This window comes from Maniola hyperantus, chromosome 19 (genome assembly GCF_902806685.2).
Source record: "Maniola hyperantus chromosome 19, iAphHyp1.2, whole genome shotgun sequence".
In the NCBI taxonomy this organism is placed as follows: domain Eukaryota; kingdom Metazoa; phylum Arthropoda; class Insecta; order Lepidoptera; family Nymphalidae; genus Maniola; species Maniola hyperantus.
This window is the reverse complement of record NC_048554.1, coordinates 70826-97261: the sequence shown is the minus strand read 5'-3', so window position 1 is coordinate 97261 and position 26436 is coordinate 70826. Positions and strand designations below refer to the sequence as shown.

At 44.3% G+C, this 26436-nt stretch overlaps 3 protein-coding genes across 3 annotated transcripts; 1 reads left to right on the top strand and 2 right to left on the bottom strand.

Moving 5' to 3' along the window:
- Positions 1–1915: 1915 nt before the first annotated feature.
- LOC117991427 (uncharacterized) lies at positions 1916–11276 on the bottom strand. Its single transcript, XM_034979026.2, has 2 exons — positions 10927–11276; positions 1916–2216 (listed from the first exon to the last, which is right to left on the bottom strand). Exons 1-2 carry the CDS (start codon positions 11141–11143, stop codon positions 2053–2055), a joined length of 381 nt encoding a protein of 126 aa, XP_034834917.2. The 5' UTR covers positions 11144–11276; the 3' UTR covers positions 1916–2052.
- Positions 11277–12497: 1221 nt separating this feature from the next.
- LOC138403687 (keratin-associated protein 10-12-like) lies at positions 12498–13318 on the top strand. Its single transcript, XM_069505110.1, has 2 exons — positions 12498–12740; positions 12803–13318. Exons 1-2 carry the CDS (start codon positions 12498–12500, stop codon positions 13316–13318), a joined length of 759 nt encoding a protein of 252 aa, XP_069361211.1.
- A 2246-nt stretch (positions 13319–15564) lies between these two features.
- On the bottom strand, positions 15565–19331 carry LOC117991317 (uncharacterized). Its single transcript, XM_034978879.2, has 4 exons — positions 19187–19331; positions 17595–17773; positions 17184–17342; positions 15565–17047 (listed from the first exon to the last, which is right to left on the bottom strand). The coding sequence occupies exons 1-4, from the start codon at positions 19320–19322 to the stop codon at positions 16754–16756; spliced, it is 768 nt and encodes a 255-aa protein (XP_034834770.1). The 5' UTR covers positions 19323–19331; the 3' UTR covers positions 15565–16753.
- Positions 19332–26436: the final 7105 nt, after the last annotated feature.

The window sequence follows — 26436 nt, the reverse complement described above, 5'->3', positions numbered from 1 at the left end:
CAGGAACTCCAGCTCGTCGGCGAGGTACCAGCGCGACACCATGCGGCCGCGCGTCGTGCACGTGCCGTGCATCTCGTTGCGCAGGTGCCGCGAGTACGAGTTGCGGATGTGCGACCACTTGCGCCGCACGTCCACTGTACCTGCGCAGTGGGCGGTAAGGACTCACATGTCGGTGGCCATGTGCTCGCGCAGGAACTCCAGCTCGTCGGCGAGGTACCAGCGCGACACCATGCGGCCGCGCGTCGTGCACGTGCCGTGCATCTCGTTGCGCAGGTGCCGCGAGTACGAGTTGCGGATGTGCGACCACTTGCGCCGCACGTCCACTGTACCTGCGCAGTGGGCGGTAAGGACTCACATGTCGGTGGCCATGTGCTCGCGCAGGAACTCCAGCTCGTCGGCGAGGTACCAGCGCGACACCATGCGGCCGCGCGTCGTGCACGTGCCGTGCATCTCGTTGCGCAGGTGCCGCGAGTACGAGTTGCGGATGTGCGACCACTTGCGCCGCACGTCCACTGTACCTGCGCAGTGGGCGGTAAGGACTCACATGTCGGTGGCCATGTGCTCGCGCAGGAACTCCAGCTCGTCGGCGAGGTACCAGCGCGACACCATGCGGCCGCGCGTCGTGCACGTGCCGTGCATCTCGTTGCGCAGGTGCCGCGAGTACGAGTTGCGGATGTGCGACCACTTGCGCCGCACGTCCACTGTACCTGCGCAGTGGGCGGTAAGGACTCACATGTCGGTGGCCATGTGCTCGCGCAGGAACTCCAGCTCGTCGGCGAGGTACCAGCGCGACACCATGCGGCCGCGCGTCGTGCACGTGCCGTGCATCTCGTTGCGCAGGTGCCGCGAGTACGAGTTGCGGATGTGCGACCACTTGCGCCGCACGTCCACTGTACCTGCGCAGTGGGCGGTAAGGACTCACATGTCGGTGGCCATGTGCTCGCGCAGGAACTCCAGCTCGTCGGCGAGGTACCAGCGCGACACCATGCGGCCGCGCGTCGTGCACGTGCCGTGCATCTCGTTGCGCAGGTGCCGCGAGTACGAGTTGCGGATGTGCGACCACTTGCGCCGCACGTCCACTGTACCTGCGCAGTGGGCGGTAAGGACTCACATGTCGGTGGCCATGTGCTCGCGCAGGAACTCCAGCTCGTCGGCGAGGTACCAGCGCGACACCATGCGGCCGCGCGTCGTGCACGTGCCGTGCATCTCGTTGCGCAGGTGCCGCGAGTACGAGTTGCGGATGTGCGACCACTTGCGCCGCACGTCCACTGTACCTGCGCAGTGGGCGGTAAGGACTCACATGTCGGTGGCCATGTGCTCGCGCAGGAACTCCAGCTCGTCGGCGAGGTACCAGCGCGACACCATGCGGCCGCGCGTCGTGCACGTGCCGTGCATCTCGTTGCGCAGGTGCCGCGAGTACGAGTTGCGGATGTGCGACCACTTGCGCCGCACGTCCACTGTACCTGCGCAGTGGGCGGTAAGGACTCACATGTCGGTGGCCATGTGCTCGCGCAGGAACTCCAGCTCGTCGGCGAGGTACCAGCGCGACACCATGCGGCCGCGCGTCGTGCACGTGCCGTGCATCTCGTTGCGCAGGTGCCGCGAGTACGAGTTGCGGATGTGCGACCACTTGCGCCGCACGTCCACTGTACCTGCGCAGTGGGCGGTAAGGACTCACATGTCGGTGGCCATGTGCTCGCGCAGGAACTCCAGCTCGTCGGCGAGGTACCAGCGCGACACCATGCGGCCGCGCGTCGTGCACGTGCCGTGCATCTCGTTGCGCAGGTGCCGCGAGTACGAGTTGCGGATGTGCGACCACTTGCGCCGCACGTCCACTGTACCTGCGCAGTGGGCGGTAAGGACTCACATGTCGGTGGCCATGTGCTCGCGCAGGAACTCCAGCTCGTCGGCGAGGTACCAGCGCGACACCATGCGGCCGCGCGTCGTGCACGTGCCGTGCATCTCGTTGCGCAGGTGCCGCGAGTACGAGTTGCGGATGTGCGACCACTTGCGCCGCACGTCCACTGTACCTGCGCAGTGGGCGGTAAGGACTCACATGTCGGTGGCCATGTGCTCGCGCAGGAACTCCAGCTCGTCGGCGAGGTACCAGCGCGACACCATGCGGCCGCGCGTCGTGCACGTGCCGTGCATCTCGTTGCGCAGGTGCCGCGAGTACGAGTTGCGGATGTGCGACCACTTGCGCCGCACGTCCGCCACTGCGGGGAGAGACGACACGATATTGTAGCAGTTACGATCTTGTAGGGCCTTGGACTGTAGTAATACAATGATGTGATGTTTTGTATAGCGGTAGCTCATGGGGGCTATTCCCGTTGAGTCACATCCCCGGGCCCCGTGTGTAGCACTGTGACACAAGGTGCCAACACTTTCAAAACATTCCCGTTGAGTCACACCCCCGTGTGTAGCACTGTGACACAAGACACCTTGTGTCACACCTACATAAATACATATTATTGCGCGTGTATCAAGTATTAACTGATTGTGCACTTTTCAGGGATGTTATTTATTTTTAAATCCAAGATGGCCGACATGGATTTTTTTACAAAAAATAGACATGGGTGTCGTTTTTAGGGTTTTCGAGGGTGCTGAATTTGATGATGACATTTATTTTCAAATCCAAGATGGCCGACATTGATTTTTTACAAAAAATAGACATGGGTGTCGTTTTCAGGGTTTTCGAAGGTGCTGAATTTTTTGCCAACGCCAAGCCACACTTTTTTTACCAAGATGTAGGAATTGTAGAATCAAGGCTTATAAGTAGAGTTATTTGTTATTTCTACACTAATATTATAAAGAGGAAAACTTTGTTTGTTTGTTTGTTTGTTTGTTTGTTTGTTTGTTTGTTTGTTTGTTTGTTTGTTTGTTTGTACTGAATAGGCTCAAAAACTACTGGACCGATTTTAAAAATTCTTTCACCATTCGAAAGCTACATTATCCACGAGTAACATAGGCTATATTTTATTTTGGAAAAAAATAGGGTTCCGTAAGATATTTGGGTTTTTCGGACACAAGGTGTAAAAAATCAACCAGAAAAGTTACTTATTTTGCGTACGCTGCCTAAACTATAAAAGATAGAACCATAAAATGTTCTAATTAATTGTAGATCTTATAAATATCTACAAAAAAGTCCGAGGAAAACTTTGTTTGTTTGTTTGTTTGTTTGTTTGTTTGTTTGTTTGTTTGTTTGTTTGTTTGTTTGTTTGTTTGTTTGTTTGTACTGAATAGGCTCAAAAACTACTGGACCGATTTTAAAAATTCTTTCACCATTCGAAAGCTACATTATCCACGAGTAACATAGGCTATATTTTATTTTGGAAAAAAATAGGGTTCCGTAAGATATTTGGGTTTTTCGGACACAAGGTGTAAAAAATCAACCAGAAAAGTTACTTATTTTGCGTACGCTGCCTAAACTATAAAAGATAGAACCATAAAATGTTCTAATTAATTGTAGATCTTATAAATATCTACAAAAAAGTCCGCGACACACTATACCCATCTATGTCGAGTGAGGCACAGCAACCATTTTTTTATTTAAAAATCTTGAATTTTTTTTGGACTACATTTAAACGCGTTTATTTTACTCATGCTATTAATCCTTATCAAAAGAAATGATTTCATCACTAAGAACAGTTTATGGAGATAATATTTGGTCTTTGAATGATTAAAATTGGACGTTTGGTTTTGAAGTTATGGCGAAATAAAATATTACGATTTCTGCTGCACGGCCCGTTGTATTATATAAAGAGGTAATGTCGTTAAGTTTGTTTGTAGGGGGTAATCTTTAGAACTACTGAACCGATTTTAAAAATTCTTTCACCAGTAGAAAGCTACATTATTCCTGAGTGACATAGGCTATACGGGATCTTTAAAAACCTAAATCTACGCGGGCGAAGCCGCGGGGATCAGCTAGTAATATTATAAATGTGATACAGTCAAGAGCACTTAAGAGCTATATACTTTGGACTTGGGACATAAGGCCCACGGGCAGCACAAATCGAAGCTCAGCTAGGGGCTTGGCTCTACTAGAGATCTCATAACTTTTTAACAGTGAAAGCATCATGAACTTGTGAGTCTTGGCAACCAAATTTACATGAAATGTTTTTGGTGGGATTTCATTCCTTTTTGGCAGGTAGTAGGTACCTACCCTAGATTTTTTTTGTAATTTCTATTTCTATAGTGCCAGTAACATTTTGCACTTATCATGAGGTTGTATAGGTATCTCGACCTATATATGGACCTACTTATGCGACATGGAATCAACCCACACGATGATAGTTTTGAGAAAAAGCCGTTTAAGTGAAAATTTTGTGTACGTTTGATATGTTTGTTATTTTGAATAAAGTTTATTCACAATATTGTAGGACATAGTTTATACTATCTATACAAATATAATATTGATGAAAAATATTAACAGTTTTAATAATAATATAAAAAAGAAGTCATGGTTCCTTGTAGAAAATTACCTGTGTGTGGGTTGGTTCCTTGTTACATTGCCATAATTTTATAGTAAAAATTTAAAAAAACGCATATTATCCTATTAATTATTGTTGAAATGAAATAAAAATCATGAATGAGTTGTCATTTGTGCCCGTGACTACGTCCGCGTGGACTGCACTAATCTCAAACCCCTATTTTAAATTTCAAAAACCTTTCTTAGCGGATGTCATAATAGCTCTGTCTACATGCCAAATTTCAGCTGATCCGTCCAGTGGTTTGAGTTGTGTGGTGATAGATTAGTCAGTCAGTCAGCTTTTTTTTTTTAATAATAATAGAGACTTCTCACAAAGTTAGGCTAATACAGGTAGGATGGCTAAAATGGTTAGATTGCACGTATATTCTTCTGCTCCGTCGTAATATTCTTGGCAGTGTGGCTGTGGTCATCACGAAGTGACGTTTTCACGAAGTGATGTTTTACGCCTCAAGAGCATTCGCCACTTGTCGCCTTCTGGCTGATAGTCTGGTACATTCGCGCACGAGACCACCCACAGCGGACTTAATCTGGTCGGGCCATCGCTTAAGTGACCTTCCTCGCCCTCTGATACCTTCCACCTTGCCATGCACTACAAGACGCTCAATGGAGTCACTCTAATGCCGGGAGACATGTCCGAAGAACATGCGACTTTGCACTAGCGCCAAAAGACGTTGTTTAATGCCCAGTTCTTGGAGTATAGAGACGTCGTTGGTGCGAAATTCGTTCAATGAGACTCTTCGCCTCCAGCACCACATCTCCAGAGCGTCAATCTTCTTCTCAATCAGTCGCAGAGTTCACATCTTCGCAGCGTATAAAAATTAGAAAAACAAATGTCCAAACAAGCCGGATCTTCGTAGCTTTTGTGATGTTTCTTTCTGTTTTTCCATATTTTCCTCAGCCTTTCCATTGCAGTTCTTGCTATCGCCATAGTCGCTTCACTTCTTTTACACAACCATCATTGTTCGAGATTAAAGCACCAAGAAATGCAGGATAGGACAGCCTCCCAGTTCAGAGTTTGAGTAACTTCGGGCGAGTTATTGTTGGTGCGGTCTACAACCATCGTCATAGATTTACTGCAGTTTATTTTTAATCTGAACTCTTAAGACTAAAACACTTCATTTTGAGAAGTAGCTCTTCCATATGACGAGCACTGGTGCAAACAAGGTAGTATCATCGGTGTAGTGCGATATCTTATACTTGGTAAGTGCGTATCGCAAATTTCGTTTATAAATTCGCTACAACTACGTTAACGCTTAAAGTCATCGTCTTTTTATAGTTGCATCTGCTGTTGGACACAGGCCTCTTCTATCTTAAACTTTTTGCATTCATTTGATGGTAGCCACTCTCTGAATGTCATCGCTCCACACACCACACAGGGGGTGCTCCATACTCGTATAGGGCGTCCCGATATACGTTTTCCAAGTTACGGTCGCCACTGGGGAGCTTACGATTTCAGCAGCTATCAACAGTCTTTGGTTGAGCAGTTTTCTGACAAGCCCACTGCTACTTCATTGTGCTAGCCTCAAGAGCCATATTATCTATTATATGTGCTTTAGTTCTATGGCGAATTACTTCTTTTCGAACTTTTCTCTTCAAATGCTTCGAGCGATTTGGAATTTGTGGACTAGCCTGGCTGTCAGTGTCCATGTTTCGGCACCGTAAGTCATAACCGATATGATGCACTGACTGACTTTTGGGGTATAGGTGACGAAAAGACCTAATAGACGTATATTTCTTAATGTTAGAATAACTCAAGGAATATCTGTGCTAAGTTTTACTCTAAGGTGGTAAGGGTCAAAGCTAAATAAAAAAAATTAAGTGGCGGCAGCTAGAAATCATAGTTTGTCTCCTGATATTTATTCTCTCTTCATTGTTGGAAATAGTAAATTAATTTACAAATCACACAACGAGCTGATCTAATCTGCTTTAAAGCACAGTGTTGCCTTTGTAATATTATTACCTACTTATCTACCATTAAATTAGATTAAGTTGCCATATTCATACCAAAACAAAATTACCACTCAAAATGTAGTTATTTTGGGAAAAATTGAATTGAATTTAGAAAAACTAGCGAATCACAATAATGTAACTAGGTATCACTGACTTTAATAAATAATTTTTCCAAGAAATTTATTAAACAACACAGATTCAAAGGACATGTTTTCTTAGATGTTGTAAATATTGATTTATATCAACAAGGGACCAAGTAATGCGAGTCTTTGTAAAAATATAGAACTATGACATATTTTTATTGCAAACAAGAACCAACCCGCATGGTTCTGCAAAATTGATTTATAAAAAGGGACCATGTGGTATGGGTCTTTATGAAAAAAATAAAAATTCAATGATTTCTTAGATTGTCAGGTTACCATGGGACATGTATCTTGTTAGTTTATTGAACAACTGTTAAAATGTGGACTGATAACTTTGTCATAGAAATGTTTTAGTATGTTAGAATTGTCAGATCATTTTGATTTTTACAGGGTTGATAGAAGGTGCATTTTAAAAGCTTTCTGTATACTTATCTCAATTTTGGCATGTGTGTGGATTGGTTCCATGTTGCATAAGTAGGTCCATATACAAACTCATTACAAATTACATTTTTTTCGAATTTATGTATTATGGTTAGAGACGATGACTGCTAAGCCAGAGGTGTATTAACTGATTGTGCACTTTTCCGGGATGTTATTTATTTATAAATACAAGATGGCGGACATAAATTTTTTTACAAAAAATTGACATGGGTGTCGTTTTTAGGGTTTTCGAGGGTGCTGAATTTGATGATGACATTTATTCTGAAATCCAAGATGGCCGACATGGATTTTTTACAAAAAATTGACATGGGTGTCGTTTTCAGGGTTTTCAAGGGTGCTGAATTGGATGATGACATTTATTTTGAAATCCAAGATGGCCGACATGGATTTTTTTCAAAAAATAGACATGGGTGTCGTTTTCAGGGTTTTCGAGGGTGCTGAATTTGATGATGACATTTATTCTGAAATCCAAGATGGCGGACATGATTTTTTTACAAAAAATAGACATGGGTGTCGTTTTCAGGGTTTTCGAGGGTGCTGAATTTGATGGTGACATTTATTTTGAAATCCAAGATGGCCGACATGGATTTTTTACAAAAAAATTGTCATGGGGGTCGTTTTAGGGTTTTTGAGGGTGCTGAATTTGATGATGACATTTATTTTGAAATCCAAGATGGCTGACATGGATTTTTTTACAAAAAATTGACATGGGTGTCGTTTTCAGGGGTTTCGAGGGTGCTGAATTGGATGATGACATTTATTTTGAAATCCAAGATGGCCGACATGGATTTTTTACAAAAAATAGACATGGGTGTCGTTTTCAGGGTTTTCGAGGGTGCTGAATTTGATGGTGACATTTATTTTGAAATCCAAGATGGCCGACATGGATTTTTTACAAAAAAATTGACATGGGGGTCGTTTTAGGGTTTTTGAGGGTGCTGAATTTGATGATGACATTTATTTTGAAATCCAAGATGGCTGACATGGATTTTTTTACAAAAAATTGACATGGGTGTCGTTTTCAGGGTTTTCGAGGGTGCTGAATTGGATGATGACATTTATTTTGAAATCCAAGATGGCCGACATGGATTTTTTACAAAAAATAGACATGGGTGTCGTTTTCAGGGTTTTCGAGGGTGCTGAATTTGATGATGACATTTATTCTGAAATCCAAGATGGCCGACATGGATTTTTTACAAAAAATTGACATGGGTGTCGTTTTCAGGGTTTTCGAGGGTGCTGAATTTGATGATGACATTTATTCTGAAATCCAAGATGGCGGACATGATTTTTTTTACAAAAAGTAGACATGGGTGTCGTTTTCAGGGTTGGATTTAAAATTAAATGTCATCATCAAACTCAGCACCCTGGAAAACCCTGAAAACGACACCCATGTCTATTTTTAAAAAAAAATCCATGTCGGCCATCTTGGATTTCAAAATAAATGTCATCATCCAATTCAGCACCCTCAAAAACCTTGAAAACGACACCCATGTCTATTTTTTGTAAATAATCTATGTTGGCCATCTTGGATTTCAAAATAAATGTCACCATCAAATTCAACACCCTCGAAAACCCTGAAAACGACACCCATGTCTATTTTTTGTAAGAAATCCATTGTGGCCATCTTGGATTTGAAAATAAATGGTTCATCAAATTCAGCACGCTCAAAAACCCTAAAACGACACCCATGTCTATTTTTTGTAAAAAATCCATGTCGGCCATCTTGGATTTCAAAATAAATGTCACCATCGAATTCAGCACCCTCGAAAACCCTGAAAACGACACCCATGTCTATTTTTTGTAAAAAATCCATGTCGGCCATCTTGGATTTCAGAATAAATGTCATCATCAAATTCAGCACCCTCGAAAACCCTGAAAACGACACCCATGTCTATTTTTTGTAAAAAAATCCATGTCGGCCATCTTGGATTTCAGAATAAATGTCATCATCAAATTCAGCACCCTCGAAAACCCTGAAAACGACACCCATGTCAATTTTTTGTAAAAAAAATCATGTCCGCCATCTTGGATTTCAGAATAAATGTCATTATCAAATTCAGCACCCTCGAAAACCCTGAAAACGACACCCATGTCTATTTTTTGTAAAAAATCCATGTCGGCCATCTTGGATTTCAAAATAAATGTCATCATCAAATTCAGCACCCTCGAAAACCCTGAAAACGACACCCATGTCTATTTTTTGTAAAAAATCCATGTCGGCTATCTTGGATTTAAAAATAAATGTCATCATCACATTCAGCACCCTCAAAAACCCTAAAACGACACCCATGTCAATTTTTTTGTAAAAAATCCATGTCGGCCATCTTGGATTTCAAAATAAATGTCACCATCAAATTCAGCACCCTCGAAAACCCTGAAAACGACACCCATGTCTATTTTTTGTAAAAAATCCATGTCGGCCATCTTGGATTTGAAAATAAATGTCATCATCAAATTCAGCACCCTCGAAAACCCTGAAAACGACACCCATGTCTATTTTTTGTAAAAAAATCCATGTCGGCCATCTTGGATTTCAGAATAAATGTCATCATCAAATTCAGCACCCTCGAATACCCTGAAAACGACACCCATGTCAATTTTTTGTAAAAAAAATCATGTCCGCCATCTTGGATTTCAGAATAAATGTCATCATCAAATTCAGCACCCTCGAAAACCCTGAAAACGACACCCATGTCTATTTTTTGTAAAAAATCCATGTCGGCCATCTTGGATTTCAAAATAAATGTCATCATCCAATTCAGCACCCTCGAAAACCCTGAAAACGAAACCCATGTCTATTTTTTGTAAAAAAATCCATGTCGGCCATCTTGGATTTCAGAATAAATGTCATCATCAAATTCAGCACCCTCGAAAACCCTGAAAACGACACCCATGTCAATTTTTGTAAAAAAATCATGTCCGCCATCTTGGATTTCAGTATAAATGTCATCATCAAATTCAGCACCCTCTAAAACCCTGAAAACGACACCCATGTCAATTTTTTGTAAAAAAAATCATGTCCGCCATCTTGGATTTCAGAATAAATGTCATCATCAAATTCAGCACCCTCGAAAACCCTAAAAACGACACCCATGTCAATTTTTTGTAAAAAAAATCATGTCCGCCATCTTGTATTTATAAATAAATAACATCCCGGAAAAGTGCACAATCAGTTAGTACTTGATACACGCGCAATAATATGTATTTATGTAGGTGTGACACAAGGTGCCAACAAGTTCAAATTAATTCCCGTTGTGTAACAGTGTTACTCAACGGGAATGTTTTGAAATTTTAGGCACCTTGTGTCACAGTGTTACACACGGGGGTGTGACTCAACGGGAATAACCCTCAATAAATCTGAAACTGTAAAAGTTAGATACCTAAATAATACTTAATATTTTTAATAAGTTTGCTGGAGGACACCTTATCCTGAAAATTTCAGCTTTCTAGCGTCATCCAGACCGAAGCTATGACTGCTCGAAAATACGACGAAACGCTTCGAGAAAAAGTACGTAGTGCGTACGTAGTACGTAGTCCTTTAGTTTGGCTCGTCTTGGCGGGAGCACTGCCGTGCCCCCTGATCTACATACAGCTGCTTCATGTACTTACCAAATCATCGTCATCAAGTGTCAACTGTCAACACATTACCTCATTACTGAGCACGGGTCTCCTCTCAGAATGAGAAGGGTTAAGGCCATAGTCCGCCACGCTAGCCGAGTACGGATTGGTTCAGTTCACACACCTTTGAGTTGTGGAAAACTCTCAGGCAAACAATGTTTTCCTTCACCGCACCGTTAGAGCGAGTGATCGGATCGAACCTCGGACCTTCCGATCCGCTGTAGCTGCGGTATACCTACATAACAAATGTTAGGTAGGTGTATGTATGTATGTCGCTCGTACCGCTCCAGCCCATGTGCTGCGCCACGTCGTCCCACAGGCTCTTGACCTGCGTGTAGTAGCTCGCCACCGGCATGTTGTTGCGCGCGTACAGCAGGCGCCGCGCGCGCACCAGCCGGATGAGCCGCCGGTCGTCCGCCTGCGACGAGTCCACCATGCGCCCCACCTCCGCCTTCACCTCCGCCTCCGCCTCCGCCTCCGCCTCGCGGGCGCGCTTCATCGCCGCACCGCGCACGTCCCCTCGCCGCGAGCGCGCGGAGCAGACACGGCGACGCGCATGGCGGCAGACACGCGCGCGCAGCGGGAAGCGCGTCCGTCCCGCTCGCTCGCGCCGACACGCACGCACGCACGCGAGCGAGCAAGAGCACAGACGCTCCGCCCGGCCGCGGGCTACTTTTACAAATGCCACTCGGCCGGGTATCGATTCGCCACGTGTTCGCCACGGCCGCGGCACCTCGGACGAGCGCCGTTCTCGTCACTTTTTATTTTCAATAAGTAGTTTTTATATAAGGCGTTCGTAATACGAACCGTTCTACAAACGATTCAGGTACCTAGCTAATATAAAATGTTCGCAGCTTCGCTTACGTATATTGAAGCACGTAATGAGGCCCGCCGCCGCTCGTACAATCTACCTGCCTACGGCATGGGCGCCTCGAGAGTCGAGTCGCCAGTCGCCAGTCGCCTCACCAACGGGCTCCTGTTGGAATCGCTCGCTCCGCTTGTTGCAGGACTGGGGGAACGACAACGCCACGGACGGAGGCGCACTGTGGGTGAGGGCGCCACTATCATCATGGCTCCTCAGTACCTCACGCCTCGCGGTATCAAAGTCAAAGTCAAAGTCAAATGATTTATTCAAAATAGGTAATAAATTACGCTTATTGATGGTCTGGTATGGTGTTAGATTTGTAAGATATAGTGGTGATAATTATAACGCAAACTTAAAACTAAAGCTACGAGGGTTCCAAACGCGCCCAGGTCTGAAGAGCCCACAACAAACTCAGCCGGGTATTTTTTTTATTATCACCACTTTACAAAATTATTGAAATTTATCAGAACTCGTTATCGTTTTATATCGTTTTATTAAATTCCGCTCGAGTCCACATTATGCCCTCTTAATGACTCTTTTTAAAAAGCTCTCAACTTTACAACATGTCCCAAAGTTCGGCAATAAATTCGCACTTCCATAAAGGAGCCGAGTGAAGTCGGCAGTCGGCGGGAGCGGAGGCGGGGGCGGAGGCGGGGGCGGAGGCGAGGGCGAGCAGATCCGCCCGGCTGCAGGATGGTGCCTTTATCGTAAATCGGCATCATTTTTACGAGCGACGCTCATCCTCCATAATTTGAGAGCGCAGGATGTCCCCTGTTGTAATTGCCCTCCCGAGGTACCTGTGAGGACTGAGGAGTGCCGGCCGGCGCCAGTGTCAGCGCCGGATCCGTGCGAGTCGTGCGCCTCCCACTCGGGAGGTCGGGGGTTCGGTCCTTACCCGCACCTCTAACTTTTCGTATAGGTAAAATTATTTCTAGTTCTGAATAATAAACTGAATCTTCTGTTGAGCGATCATTATAAAATGATTACAATGAGTGATTCTAAAACCCCACCTGCCCCTCAGCGCGGCGCGGCGCTAGCTGCCACCACACCCTCGGCATTGTGTCGCCGCGTGCCGCGTGCCGTGTGCCGTGTGCCGTGTGCCGTGTGCCCCTCCGCCCTCGGTACACTCGCTACACAAAACCCCACCTGCCCCTCAGCGCGGCGCGGCGCTAGCTGCCACCACACCCTCGGCATTGTGTCGCCGCGTGCCGCGTGCCGTGTGCCGTGTGCCGTGTGCCGTGTGCCCCTCCGCCCTCGGTACACTCGCTACACAAAACCCCACCTGCCCCTCAGCGCGGCGCGGCGCTAGCTGCCACCACACCCTTGCCCTTGACAGTGGACAGGCATTGTGTCGCCGCGTGCCGCGTGCCGCGTGCCGTGTGCCGTGTGCCGTGTGCCCCTCCGCCCTCGGTACACTCGCTACACAAAACCCCACCTGCCCCTCAGCGCGGCGCGGCGCTAGCTGCCACCACACCCTTGCCCTTGACAGTGGACAGGCATTGTGTCGCCGCGTGCCGCGTGCCGCGTGCCGTGTGCCGTGTGCCGTGTGCCGTGTGCCCCTCCGCCCTCGGTACACTCGCTACACAAAACCCCACCTGCCCCTCAGCGCGGCGCGGCGCTAGCTGCCACCACACCCTCTGCAAGTGGAGCCCTGCCGCCGCTTGCAGTGGACAGGCATTGTGTCGCCGCGTGCCGCGTGCCGTGTGCCGTGTGCCGTGTGCCGTGTGCCCCTCCGCCCTCGGTACACTCGCTACACAAAGGCAAGGGGTGCTTGCGTATTGCGCCGCGCCCGAACATGTGCCACTCTAAGTGTAGCTGCACGGGGAAATGTGAATTGTGATTTTATACGGTGTCCTTCCCCGGGATGCAAGCTATCTCTGTACCAAATTTCATCAAAATCGGTTTAACGGTTGGGCCGTGAAAAGCTAGCAGACAGACAGACAGACACACTTTCGCATTTATAATATTAGTATGGATTTTTTTATTTTCCTCTACCCTATGGCACAGAATAATATTATAATAGTACTAACGTCCTATGGTTAGATCCGTTAAATTCTAATAGCAGTTTCAAGGGTGCCACCGGGACCCTATACTATGCCTCCGCTGTCCGTCCGTCCGTCCGTCCGTCCGTCTGTCAGCGTGCTCGTGAACCATGCGGCACGTGGCGCATACCTGCAGTAGGTATATTGAACTGTCTGCTCTGTAGGTAGGGTGCACTACCCACTACCCACTACCCACAGACCACAGTACCTACAGCAGGGATGTTGCGACTTGCGAATGCCAATATTTTGATATCTGCAGATGGGGATGCGGATGCAGAATAGTAGAAGACGAAGATCACATCCGCGGACGCGGATGTCAAATTTTTTTTAAATTTATCATGCTGACAGAATATTCCCCTTTCCTCTGCAACTAAGCGTAAAGTTTGTGCTAGGAGTAGGCACGACACTAGTGCAATGGATGGGGTTTGAACCAGCGACCTTTCGGTTTTCAGTCCGCTCCTTTAACCGTTGAGCTATCCGTAACACCCTGCTACAGACCTACAGACCTAGAGTACACAGCACACGGTGCTGTATGGCAAGTACACAGCACACGGTGCTGTATGGCAAGTACACAGCACACGGTGCTGTATGGCAAGTACACAGCACACGGTGCTGTATGGCAAGTACACAGCACACGGTGCTGTATGGCAAGTACACAGCACACGGTGCTGTATGGCAAGTGCTGATACCTAATATAGCAAAAACACATTTCAATCCATTTATAAAATCTTTAATCACACTAATATTATAAAGGTGAAGTTAGTACTATTCATACTCTGTGGTGAAGTTGAGTTGTACCTATGTGTGTCATGTGTGTGTGTGTGTGTGTGTGTTTGTTACTCTTTGGTCGCAAGAACTACTGGACGGATTTGTCTATTTGCTATAGAGATAGATTATAATATTATCTTGGATTAACACATAGGCTACTTTTAATCCTGTAAAAATACTTGCATGATTTCCGCGGATTTTTTTATAATACATAATAATATATCCGCACGGGCGAAGTCGCGGGCATCAGCTAGTCGTAACTAGTAAGTATAATTTTTTTATTTAAAAATATCATAAACAGGAAAATTTTGATTATAGTCAGTACAAAGTCACTACCTCAGCACTCAGCTGTCAGCTGTCAGCTGTCACGTCAAACAATCGGTTCACCTCTAAAATACGAACTGAAATCGTACTTAGCCAATAATTGGGAATTGAATTGAATTGAATTGAAATCGTACTTCTGACATGGACACAAAAGGTTAAAATAAAATGGCGCGTGTGAAGTTAAATTTTATATCACGCATTATACAGTCGAATAAAATAGCAGCGCTTCCCAAACTGTGAGACGCGACCCCTCGCCCAGCCCTGGGATATATACCTACATTAGTGGATCGTGTAAAGTTTTACACGCGAAAAAATAAAGATATACAATTATGGGAGGACCAGACAAGCCATGCAAGTTTTTGTTTGCTAAACCATCAAATGCTGCGCCATTTAAATGTTTCTTTCATTTAACTCACATGGCAATAACGTACTGCAAAACTTTTTCCGGCACAAAAAAACAGGAAGCTAAAAACTGTGTCGCTCGGTTTCTATGAAGGCCGGAATTTGGAAAGGTGCGTTACACACACAATCGTACAAAACATATGTTTCCTTTGACAGACAACAGCTGTTGCACATTCCAGGAACCTATATAGTTTAACGGTTTCGGTGTGTAGGTACTGTGTGTGTGTGTGGGGAACTGGGGCGACGCGCCGCGACCGGCCTGCGATCAGCGCTGAAGTCGCGGGAATCATCTAGTTTAGGTATATATAATAATTAGGTATATATAATAATTATGTTATTTCGGTTGGTAAAATTACTTGTTATTTTTTTTTACTACTAACAAAATGTAAAAATACGATACACACCCGAACTTGAACATAAAATTATAATAATTATAGTCGTGTTGCCGAGGCGAGGTTATTAATTAGGGTTGAGGATAATAGTAACGAATGGTAGCAAAGTTTTGATAAAAACAAATGATTAAAGACAACATTATTTTTACCAAAACAAATTGTGTACTAAATCAAGATCTAAATTATAAATATTTTTAAATTATAACTAAACAAATTAGGTATAATTACCTATTTACACAGTACACTTGACAAACATCATATTTATTATCATCAAATATTCATACCAACTAACTACCTTGAGTTATGAAATAATCCCTAACACTTAATAGGTGGTAGGTACTTATTATTATATTATGAGTTGCAATACTACAACTATGAATATATACTACAGTATATGAATGTCTACGTCATGATAGCTATCTCCAGTATCCGAGATCCGTTAGTTTCAAGTGTGCGTTGATAGATCAGTCAGTCAGTCAGTCAAGCTTTTCATTTTATATGTTTAGATTATTACACACAATATATAACACACCAATTTTTTTTCACTGGCTTAGTTATTCTTCTTAATTTAAGTAAAGTTATGTAATAAAAGATTATACTTAGGAGATATTTATCTATCATTGTAAAAGTACAAAATTAAAGATGAGTAACTATGCAAATTGCAAAATAGGTAGGTTCACATTTAGCTTGGATTCTCAGTCACGCAAGTCTCATTATTATACAAAGTGTAACATAACCTAATATACAATACCACATATATATTACGTCGATACCACGAACATATCTACCTTACACACAACATTATGAACACAACAATAGTCTGCTGGTTTGTTGTTGGAATCAACTCGGGACGGTTTCACGCCTAGATGGATATCATACATATTTGAACCTACAACTAGGTAGCCTTATTATGTTAACATTGATGTTGTATGTACGACCAACAGTGTTGTATCTAAATACTTATCAGTATCCCTATCTACAAGACTGCTGACTGGTAATACAATAACGCTACAACACCCGCACTGGCTTTGTCACTTGCACTAGCGTACAATCCCACATTTTCCGAAAACAATAATTACACATAACAACTTGCAAAATGATTATTTGCTTTGGTCCATAAATGACGTCAACACCGATCATATTCCACTAACACTATTGTCCAGTGCAGCCCCTCCGCAGTCAGTTCAGGGTGCGTAGTGTTCGGCGGTGGCGGAGGCGGAGGTGGAGGCGGAGGTGGAGGCGACGTAGTGCGCGTAGTTGGCGTAGTAGTGGTAGAGGGCGGGGTGCACGGCCACGGCGCCGGCGCGCGGCGCGCCTCAGGAGGCCTTGTCGTCGTCGGCGCCCTCCTCCGCCTCGCTGCTGGTCGAGGAGCCGGCGCGCGCCCACAGGCTCGCGTAGCTCTGCTGCTCCGCCACCAGCGCCTCCTCCGCCTCGATGACCGCGTTGAACAGCGTCTTCTTGATCTTGATCTGCGTGGGGTAGGGGAAGCGCTTGGTGGACTGGCACATGCTGTTGAAGAAGATGTCGAGCGCGTCGGGCGCGGCGCCCGGCGGCGCCTCGCGCTTGCGCTCCCGATGGCTGGCCTCCGTGAACCGGCGCTTGCTCTGCACCTGCGGAAATCGCTGGGTGTGAATACCATCCACACCATCCCCGGTCCACGGGGAACGTTCCGACGGATTGAGCGCGCGTCGCCATGTATATGTATAGATGGGAGCACTAGTCAGCTACGGAGTGAGGCTTACGCACTTTGCACAAGTAGTCCAGCTTGCGATCGATGACGGTGAGGCGCTCGCTGCTCTTGCGCTTGGGCTCGGACTCGGCCTCCGAGTCGGAGTCCTCGGACGAGCGCGCGTCGCCGTTGCGCTGCGCGGCGCTGCGTGACGGCGGCGCGGGTGGGCTGGCGGCCTGCGGATTGCACAAACATAATATAGTTCGACTGGTTGCGAAGCTGAAGTGAGACCGTGATGTGTGGAAGTCCCAATAAGAGATTTATGTCCAGCCGTGGACATCTACCAGTTGACAATGATGATCACAACTAAATAGTGGTTCAGCCTGACCTCACGCCCTGTGACATCAAAAAGCGAGCGACAAACATACACCCATAACTACCAAAGACTATCCTCTGTCATAGTTAAGTAAAAGAAAAAGAATTTGTACCTTTTTCCGCACATTCATGTGCGGCTGCAGGAACTGCATGGGCGCCATGTACTTCCAGGGGTAGGTCTTCTTGGCGGGCGCGCCGGCGCCGGGCTCCTTGGCCAGCAGCTCGCTCTGCCGCTTCAGCGCGTCGCGGTAGCTGTCGCGCAGCTTCTTCCATTTCAGCTTCACCTCCTTCACTGCAACGTTACCGAAAATCTGATGAAACATCATCAATGCCAACAGCTATGCAGGCGCCTAAGTGTTGACATAAGGATCCGACACATGGTCGCTAACTATTTATTTATTTATTGAAAACAATCAAATCCGATAATCAAAAGCACCAGCTAATCGACTTCTCCGCTATTTATCTGTTAGGGGGCGTCCATAAATTACGTGAGGTGTTTTTTGAATTCTGTCCCTCCCTCACCCCCTGGTGGGATGTCGTGAGATTTTATTCAACCTCCTCCCCCATCCCCCAATTTCACGTGAGATTTTTCAAAATGTGGGTTTCTTACGTAAACGCGTTGGATTGTTGTTGTAAAAAGAAAAATAAAGCTTCGTGCTTTTATTTACCACTAGTTAAGACTAGTAATCAATATTGCTGAGAGTTATAAGTGTAATAAAAATGTAACAATAGAGTAACTAGGTACTTAAATCGTAACTACTGTGATTAAAAAAGAATATCTACTCTAATTCAGTCCATGGAGAATCATGCGCGGTCTCAAGAGAGACCATTGGAACCAACATGTTCATATGATTTTCAGTAAAATCATCTGCTCTGCAACTTCGGTCTGATGTAGCCGCTCTAAGCCGTTGGCGCTTCCGCACAGTAACTCATTAGCTCGTCTTGTGACAATCCGTGAGGGTCGCACTTTGCGGAACACACGCGCTTGCTTCGCTCACCGTGCAATGTGCAAATATTAAGCATGTACAATCTGGATTAAATGGACCTAAATAGTATATTTTTTTCAATCAGAAAAAAAAATTGCGTGATATTTGCCGAGACCCCCTTTCCCCCTTAAACATCTCACGTAATTTATGGACGCCCCCTTACCTACACACAATTATCATCATCATAATATAATATTGCATGCTAATCTAACAGGCAGAATTTGGCTGTACCTTTTTGTTCTTGTAACATCTTTACTGTTTACCCATATTCGCAATAAACAAAACCAAACCCGCACTAACGCGGGTTAGCGCGGGGGTTGTGCGGGGCATCCCCACCCTGATTGCCATCTCGACCTGTCGCGTACTGTAGGTAGGTAGGTAGTTATAAGATTTCGATCCAGAGGTCGATTCGTATTTGACAAGCTCAACTCTCAGCTCAACTCTCAGCTCAATTCTCAGCTCAACTCTCAGCTCAACTCTCAGCTCAACCTAACAAGTAACTTGGTCAAAAACCAAAAAAGAATGGGTCACGAATCACGAAAAAAGGCATAAAAAACTGTGGGCAACAAGAAATAAAGTTTGGGAAACGCTCGCTTTATTCTTCGTTACGACGACGCGACGTGTCTAGGACGCAGTAGGTAGGTATGCGCGCGGGGCGGGGGCGGGGGCGGGGGCGGGGCGGGGCGGGGGGTATGCGCACGCAGCAGCTCAGCACTCACCGGAGGAGAGGTCGGTCTCCTTCATGACCTCGGTCCAGGCGGCGTCCTTGAGCTCCTGGTCGCGGTACTCGATGGCCGAGGTGTTCCAAAGGCACGGGAAGCGGCGCACGCTCTCGATGAAGTGCTCCATCTCCATGGCGCGGCGGCGGAGTGCGGACTGAGCCGAGCGGCGCCGCGCGGGCCCGCCGGCCCCCGCCGCCGCGCAGGCCGCCGGCGCCGCGCGGGCCCGCCGGCCCCCGCCGCCGCGCCGGCCGCCCGGCGTGCCCGCCCGGCGTGCCCGTCCGAGCGGCACCCACCTACTGTCTGTCGGCGGCTAGCTTTTCACGACCCAACAGTTGAAATTTGGTACAGAGTTAGAAAATTAAAGAGTTCCCACGGGATTTGAAAAGCCTACATCTAGTATTAGATAGCTTAGTAGGTATTCGATTTAAAAAAAACCTAACTAACTAAGTAGATTTTTGTGGTGTTGGATTATGTAGATGCTATCTATATCACAAAATATAGAGAGACAACATTACGGAGAACTCTCAGGTGTGCAGGTTTCCTCATGATGGGTTCCTTCGCCATTAAAACTCCGAAAAATTAGGGATGCGTACCTGATGGGAACGAAGCCCCGATCCTTCAGTAGAAGGCCAACGTTCTTAACTATAATTTTCTAATCTATCTATTTGGTTTTCATTGTAGAACCTGAAAAACAAATTCCGGCTGAGCGGCAGCCTCGTGGCCGCGCGGCGCGCAGTCTTCGCCCTCGTGGCCGCGCGGCGCGCAGTCTTCGCCCTCGTGGCCGCGCGGCGCGCAGTCTTCGCCCTCGTGGCCGCGCGGCGCGCAGTCTTCGCCCTCGTGGCCGCGCGGCGCGCAGTCTTCGCCCTCGTGGCCGCGCGGCGCGCAGTCTTCGCCCTCGTGGCCGCGCGGCGCGCAGTCTTCGCCCTCGTGGCCGCGCGGCGCGCAGTCTTCGCCCTCGTGGCCGCGCGGCGCGCAGTCTTCGCCCTCGTGGCCGCGCGGCGCGCAGTCTTCGCCCTCGTGGCCGCGCGGCGCGCAGTCTTCGCCCTCGTGGCCGCGCGGCGCGCAGTCTTCGCCCTCGTGGCCGCGCGGCGCGCAGTCTTCGCCCTCGTGGCCGCGCGGCGCGCAGTCTTCGCCCTCGTGGCCGCGCGGCGCGCAGTCTTCGCCCTCGTGGCCGCGCGGCGCGCGGTCTTCGCCCTCGTGGCCGCGCGGCGCGCGGTCTTCGCCCTCGTGGCCGCGCGGCGCGCAGTCTTCGCCCTCGTGGCCGCGCGGCGCGCAGTCTTCGCCCGCGGCGCGTGACTTATAACTTATAATGACCCGTGTTATGTCATCTCTCCTTTCATTAGATCTTTTATCTTTCTCCTGTCGATAAATCGACATAGACATCGACGTAGGAAATGTTCTCGTTTCGTTTCGTATTTGTAGATGGCGAATTGAGTATTTTAGTATTTAGAGCCTCAATAGCTCAACGGGTAAAGGAGTGGACTGAAAACCGAAAGGTCGACGGTTCAAGCCCCGCCGTTGCACTATTGTCGTACCTACTCCTCACACAAGCTTGACGCATATTTGGAGAGGAAAGGGGAATATTAGTCATTTAACATGGCTAATATTCTTAAAAAAAAATATTTATAAGTAAATCGTAAATAACCTGGGAGTCCTGGGACCTCCCACCACTGCGCCAGGGAGGTCATACCAACTGGGTAGAACTATATACCATGGCACACCATCACACCAGCAACACACCGTCTAACAGAGCTACGTAATGGCGGTGGTTTTGTCGGTTGTTGAAATGAGTGTATTAGATAGTATTTGTGATCTTGTTTTGTCTTCGTGTTTTTTTCCTGTAAGTACCTAATACGTTTATTTGGTGTTGTTGTGTTTTATATAGGTAATTGTAAACTGTGCGCTGTGGTCCCAAATATATAGGTAATTGTAAACTGTGCGCTGTGGTCCCAAATATATAGGTAATTGTAAACTGTGCGCTGTGGTCCCAAATATATAGGTAATTGTAAACTGTGCGCTGTGGTCCCAAATATATAGGTAATTGTAAACTGTGCGCTGTGGTCCCAAATATATAGGTAATTGTAAACTGTGCGCTGTGGTCCCAAATATATAGGTAATTGTAAACTGTGCGCTGTGGTCCCAAATATATAGGTAATTGTAAACTGTGCGCTGTGGTCCCAAATATATAGGTAATTGTAAACTGTGCGCTGTGGTCCCAAATATATAGGTAATTGTAAACTGTGCGCTGTGGTCCCAAATATATAGGTAATTGTAAACTGTGCGCTGTGGTCCCAAATAAAAGATTATTTATTTTATTTACATCGCACGTCACCGTTGAGCTTTCTAGCAAGCATACTGTGACGTTGTAAATTTTGAACTACTAACTAGCGTTTCGCTTTTAATTAAAATCTATTTTGTTCAAAGTATGTTGGTGCCACCTAGCATCAAGGTGCAGAACTACGCGTGGGTCGATGTTCAGAGTTCATTCGAGCCACAATAGATGGCGTTTGCTTCGTTGTCAATTGTCGTAAAAATAAAACAAAATAATTAAATAAAACCATAATATCATTTGTTTATTGTTAAGTCATTAACAAAACGGTTCTTATAATATATCCTTAGGTTCCGCAAATATTCAAAAATGAATTGGCTTCATGATCAAACTAAATGAGAGCGGCCACACTCGGGTTGCGTCTGGCAACACCGATTGGTGAGATTTAGAATTTTTCTGGAGTCAACATGTGAAGACGAATTTTTTCGTTCCAGGAAAATCTCACTCTTTTTCGCCCATGGCTTCGCCTGGGAAAATACAATAGTTATAAATTTAGTCATCCTAACGTATTTCAATGTTTCATCAATTATGTTCCAGTTACTTTACCTTCCCAAATAAATGAGGATAATGGGTTGTGGGTGGACTCCTGAAAACCATTGGTGGCCAGGAGTTCAATAGGGTTTTCCGTTTGCGTTTCCGTTTGCGTTTCCGTTTTTAGTTTTCGGTTTTCGTATTTCGCTTTCGTTTTCCGTATTTATTTCTTTTGCACATTCACGTTGGCAACTTAATTTCTATGGATAAGACTTGGTGAAAATCTTTGTAATGAAACATTTCGGTTGTGAAGAATCAAGTTAAATCGAGTTTTGGGAGCTTGGCCGATGCCGTCCAGCTACCTTGCAGTCTTCGCACCTACAAGTAAGCAAATGTTTGTATCCTGGAACAGTTTAGTGAACCTTCTTAGTGTATGTGTACAGTAAGAACCCTGTCTTTACTACTGAGCTTTATTTTGAAACAATTTTATGAATTTTACTGTGTCATTGTCTATTACATGCCAATGGCATCTTAAATTTAAAACATAGATTTTATGTACTATCTACCTAAGGCATTCTAATGTATCTAAATTAAGTCTTGGCATTAAGCTAGAATAACTAAGCATTATTAGCCATCACTATGTATTAAGCGACCCCGGTAAAAGTTACATTAAAAACAATTTTGCCTAACATCTAGCAAATTTCATTTATAACACCTCATATACATTACAAGGGAGTCGACGGCTAGCTTCTATTCTTTACTAGGTAGATAGATCAAGTAAAGTAAATTATTATTTTCCTCTAATCTTTGTAAGGTGGTAGATTATTCCGTATCCGGGTATATTTCTATTCCGCCCAATTTACCACCCTTACAAATGGCGCCCGAACGTTTTTTTATATAGTTATTTCTGTATATTTTGAGAAATTTTGTGAATTTTATGAAATGTACTCCGCTGATTGTACAATTTTCTAAGTAGTGACACATTGCAAAGAGCACTAAGCTGTTTTTATGGTTAACTAACTAAATAATAACTAATAGTTAGAAATTTTGTTTGATAGTTTAAGTAATTTTCTGGGTATAGTCCAACATTGGTTTTTTTTTTTCTTATTTAATTAACACATTATAAATGGTGCTTATGCCGTTCAATTATGTTATTTGACTTACCTTTGAGGTGTATAAGTGAATGTTTGCCTTCAGTTTAGTAATAAACATTGCTTAACTGAGTTGTTGTTGGGTATTGCTTTCAATAGTAAGTACATCTTATGTTTGAAAATTCCGGTAACTTAGTATAATTAAAGTTTTGAAACGCTATGTGCCGTTAACTAGTTACACACATACATTTATAAATACTAAGAGTTACAACTTGTGAAACTAAATATATAAACTATATTCAGAGATTACATTAAGTTCAAGTATGAAGTTATGAACAATTTTTTTTCAGTGACTTGATACTTCATTATTTTGTTGAAATTTTGTTTAGAGCTGTGTTAAGGTTATGATAAAAGCTACTTCACACACAAAACATGTTAAGTTTAATTGAATGCTGGTAGTTTAAAGTGACATTTAGAAACAGATTTTGTTGTATTTTAGGTTATGTGTTAAAAGTGTAAAGTAACAGTCATCAAACCATTGCACAATCTCTTTGTTTTTTTTAAAGATAATATGCTATTCAGAGTTCATTGCAACTTTGTTGCCTGTTTACTTTTGTAATTGTAAAGGTTGTAACACACTGTGTACTCATAAAGGTGATACTGCACCTTACAATCATTTATTCAATTTTGGGAAGTTTTATTTTGTTATATTTTGTTTACTATAGTAATAATATGTGCTTGTATTATTAACAATATTTTGGAATAGGAACATAATTGATAAAATAGTTAGGATAGACTTAAGAATATTGTTTTTGTTGTGTATTTTGCTTGTGTATATTTAATAGTTTAAATAACTTCTTTTGTGTTTGTGTTTAACCAATTTGTATAAGGCTAAACATAGACAGTTACACAAGCTCGATATTTTGTTAAATGTGTTTTGACTTAACACAATGGAACAGACTTTTGCCCAGTTTCATTCACTTTTGAAGGACGAATTGTGTTATGAGGTATCCATTCGTTCCGAAACTCCAGCACCTACAGTGCTAGGTTTAAAGAAACAGTTAAAACAATTAATTCAGGAAATTCCTTCTGAATCAATTTTAGAGACGGATTTCACTTCTGAAAGTGAGTTAGGGGTTATTACTAAAAAACTTCAAGACTTAGAAGATTTATTAAAAAGTGTTCTGACACTAAAGATAGACATGCCCTCTGTAGGTCTAAAGCTTTAGCTTCACATTTGTACTTTAGAATTTTGAGAATACAGTGTTCCGAACTCAGCTTAATAAGTAGGAAGAGTGAATTACATACAAAGTTGCAGAGTTTGATTTCCAGATTAGATGCTGACAATGAGTCGTCTCACGACGAATCACTGGATTCCGAGAGTACCGCCGTTGACTGCACTGGTGATAAAAATGTTGCCAAGTGGAAGTTACATTTCAACGGACAGGGTGATCCGCGCAGTTTCATCGAACGCGTTGAGGAATATAAAAGATCTTATGGCGTTTCAGATGGAAAATTATTTGTTTCTGCATTTCATCTTTTTACAGGCCGAGCATTGTTATGGTACAGAGGCAACAAATGTCAAGTTTCGTCTTGGTCAGAATTGAAAACTTTATTTTTAGAGGAATTTGATGCAGTAGATTATGACTACAGGTTGCTAGGTGAAATTCGAGCAAGAACACAAGGCTCTGAAGAACCTGTGTCTATCTATTTCGCTGTAATGTTTGGCATGTTTTCAAGGTTGTCAACACCACTTTCCGAAGAACAAAAGTTACAAATTTTATTACATAATATTCGCCCTTTTTACTCAGAACAATTAGCTCTTGTTGACATTAAGTCTGTCGCAATGTTGAAGGAAAAGTGTCGCAAACTAGAGGCTGCGAGGCAGCGTTCCGCCTTATTTTCTGAGCCTACTAACAGTAAGGCAACTTTAAGTTCAGAGTTTGCTTACAAACAAGTGACAAAACAGATAAACACACTTTCAGTCACACCTGCACCTAAGGTTGATACAAGTAAAGGCACTGATTTTACGAAAACAAATAAACAACTATGTTACAAGTGCGGCAAGGGTAACCATTCCTTTAAATTTTGCAGGACAGTTCCGAAATTTATTAGATGTTTTTCGTGTGGACGTCAGAACTTTACAGTAAAGACATGTCCAAGTTGTAGTAAAAAGGCGATTAGTAAACCCGCTCCGGACAAAAATTCAAAAAACTAATTAGTAAGAACTGTGCAGAGACACAAGTAAAGAACTTGGTCATTAACAACAAAACATCCCTTTTACCTGACACAGTTCTGTATTCAGTGGATAAACGAGACTTTAGGCCACATTTAAAGGTTTTTGTTGACGGTTTTGAGATTACAGGTTTACTAGATTCCGGTGCTTGCGCGTCAATTTTGGGTAACCAGGCGCACAAGGTTTTTTTGAGATTCGGTTATAAATTGCATAGCAGTATTGATACCACATTTTCAGTGGCAAATGGAGACAAACTTGATTGCATGGGTTATATGTTTATTCCGATTACTTATAATTCCGTAACTCACATAATAAAATTTTTTGTAGTACCCTCTATAATAGCGGATGTTATTTTTGGCTGTGACTTTTGGAAAACATTTCAGTTAGCCCCTGGCATTTTTGATAATTTAGAATTAATTAAGGCACCTTCTCAATTTTACAATATTTGTGCGATTGATAATAAACAAATTCATACCATCACTTCTTTTGAAAACTTATCATCTCAACAGAAAGAATTAGCCCAGTCTGTAGTAAATAAATTTTTAGATATTTCTTCAGAGAAAATTGGATTGGGTAGAACAAAATTAATTGAACATGTTATTGACACCGGTGATGCCTTGCCAATAAAAATAAAACAATATCCACTTTCTCCCGAAAAGAAGGAAGCTTTAAGTAAAGAGTTAGATAGGATGCTGGAAATGGACGTAGTTACTCCGAGTGAAAGCCCTTGGAATAACCCAGCAATTTTAGTGAAAAAGGCAAATGGAGACTGGAGATTTTGCCTAGATTGCAGGAAATTAAATTCAGTGACAAAGGGGGATTCATACTCAATACCGTACATTCCACAAATTCTAGATAGCTTGAAAGAGGCAAGGTTTTTATCATCGATTGATTTAAGTTCAAGTTTCTGGCAAATTCCGTTAGCTAACGACTCTCAGGAAAAAACCAGTTTTACAGTTCCTGGTAGAGGGTTATTCAAATTTAAAGTCATGCCGTTTGGCCTATGCGGTGCACCAGCACGACAGCAGAGGTTAATGGACCAGTTATTTAATCAAAATTTTTGTAGTGATATTGAAAATGGAATAGTATTTTGTTATATAGATGATATTGTTATTTGTTC

What these genes read in the sequence shown, in the direction of transcription:
- LOC138403687 (XM_069505110.1), top strand. Translation starts at nt 12,498, where the DNA reads ATGAGTGATTCTAAAACCCCACCTGCCCCTCAGCGCGGCGCGGCGCTA. An exon ending in CGTGCCGTGTGCCGTGTGCC is followed by an intron (nt 12,741 to 12,802) that starts GTGTGCCGTGTG and finishes CCTGCCCCTCAG; the next exon opens with CGCGGCGCGGCGCTAGCTGC.
- LOC117991427 (XM_034979026.2), bottom strand. Translation starts at nt 11,143, where the DNA reads ATGAAGCGCGCCCGCGAGGCGGAGGCGGAGGCGGAGGCGGAGGTGAAG. An exon ending in GCAGCACATGGGCTGGAGCG is followed by an intron (nt 2,217 to 10,926) that starts GTACGAGCGACA and finishes CTCTCCCCGCAG; the next exon opens with TGGCGGACGTGCGGCGCAAG.
- LOC117991317 (XM_034978879.2), bottom strand. Translation starts at nt 19,322, where the DNA reads ATGGAGATGGAGCACTTCATCGAGAGCGTGCGCCGCTTCCCGTGCCTT. An exon ending in GGAGACCGACCTCTCCTCCG is followed by an intron (nt 17,774 to 19,186) that starts GTGAGTGCTGAG and finishes GTAACGTTGCAG; the next exon opens with TGAAGGAGGTGAAGCTGAAA. An exon ending in AGCTGGACTACTTGTGCAAA is followed by an intron (nt 17,048 to 17,183) that starts GTGCGTAAGCCT and finishes CGATTTCCGCAG; the next exon opens with GTGCAGAGCAAGCGCCGGTT.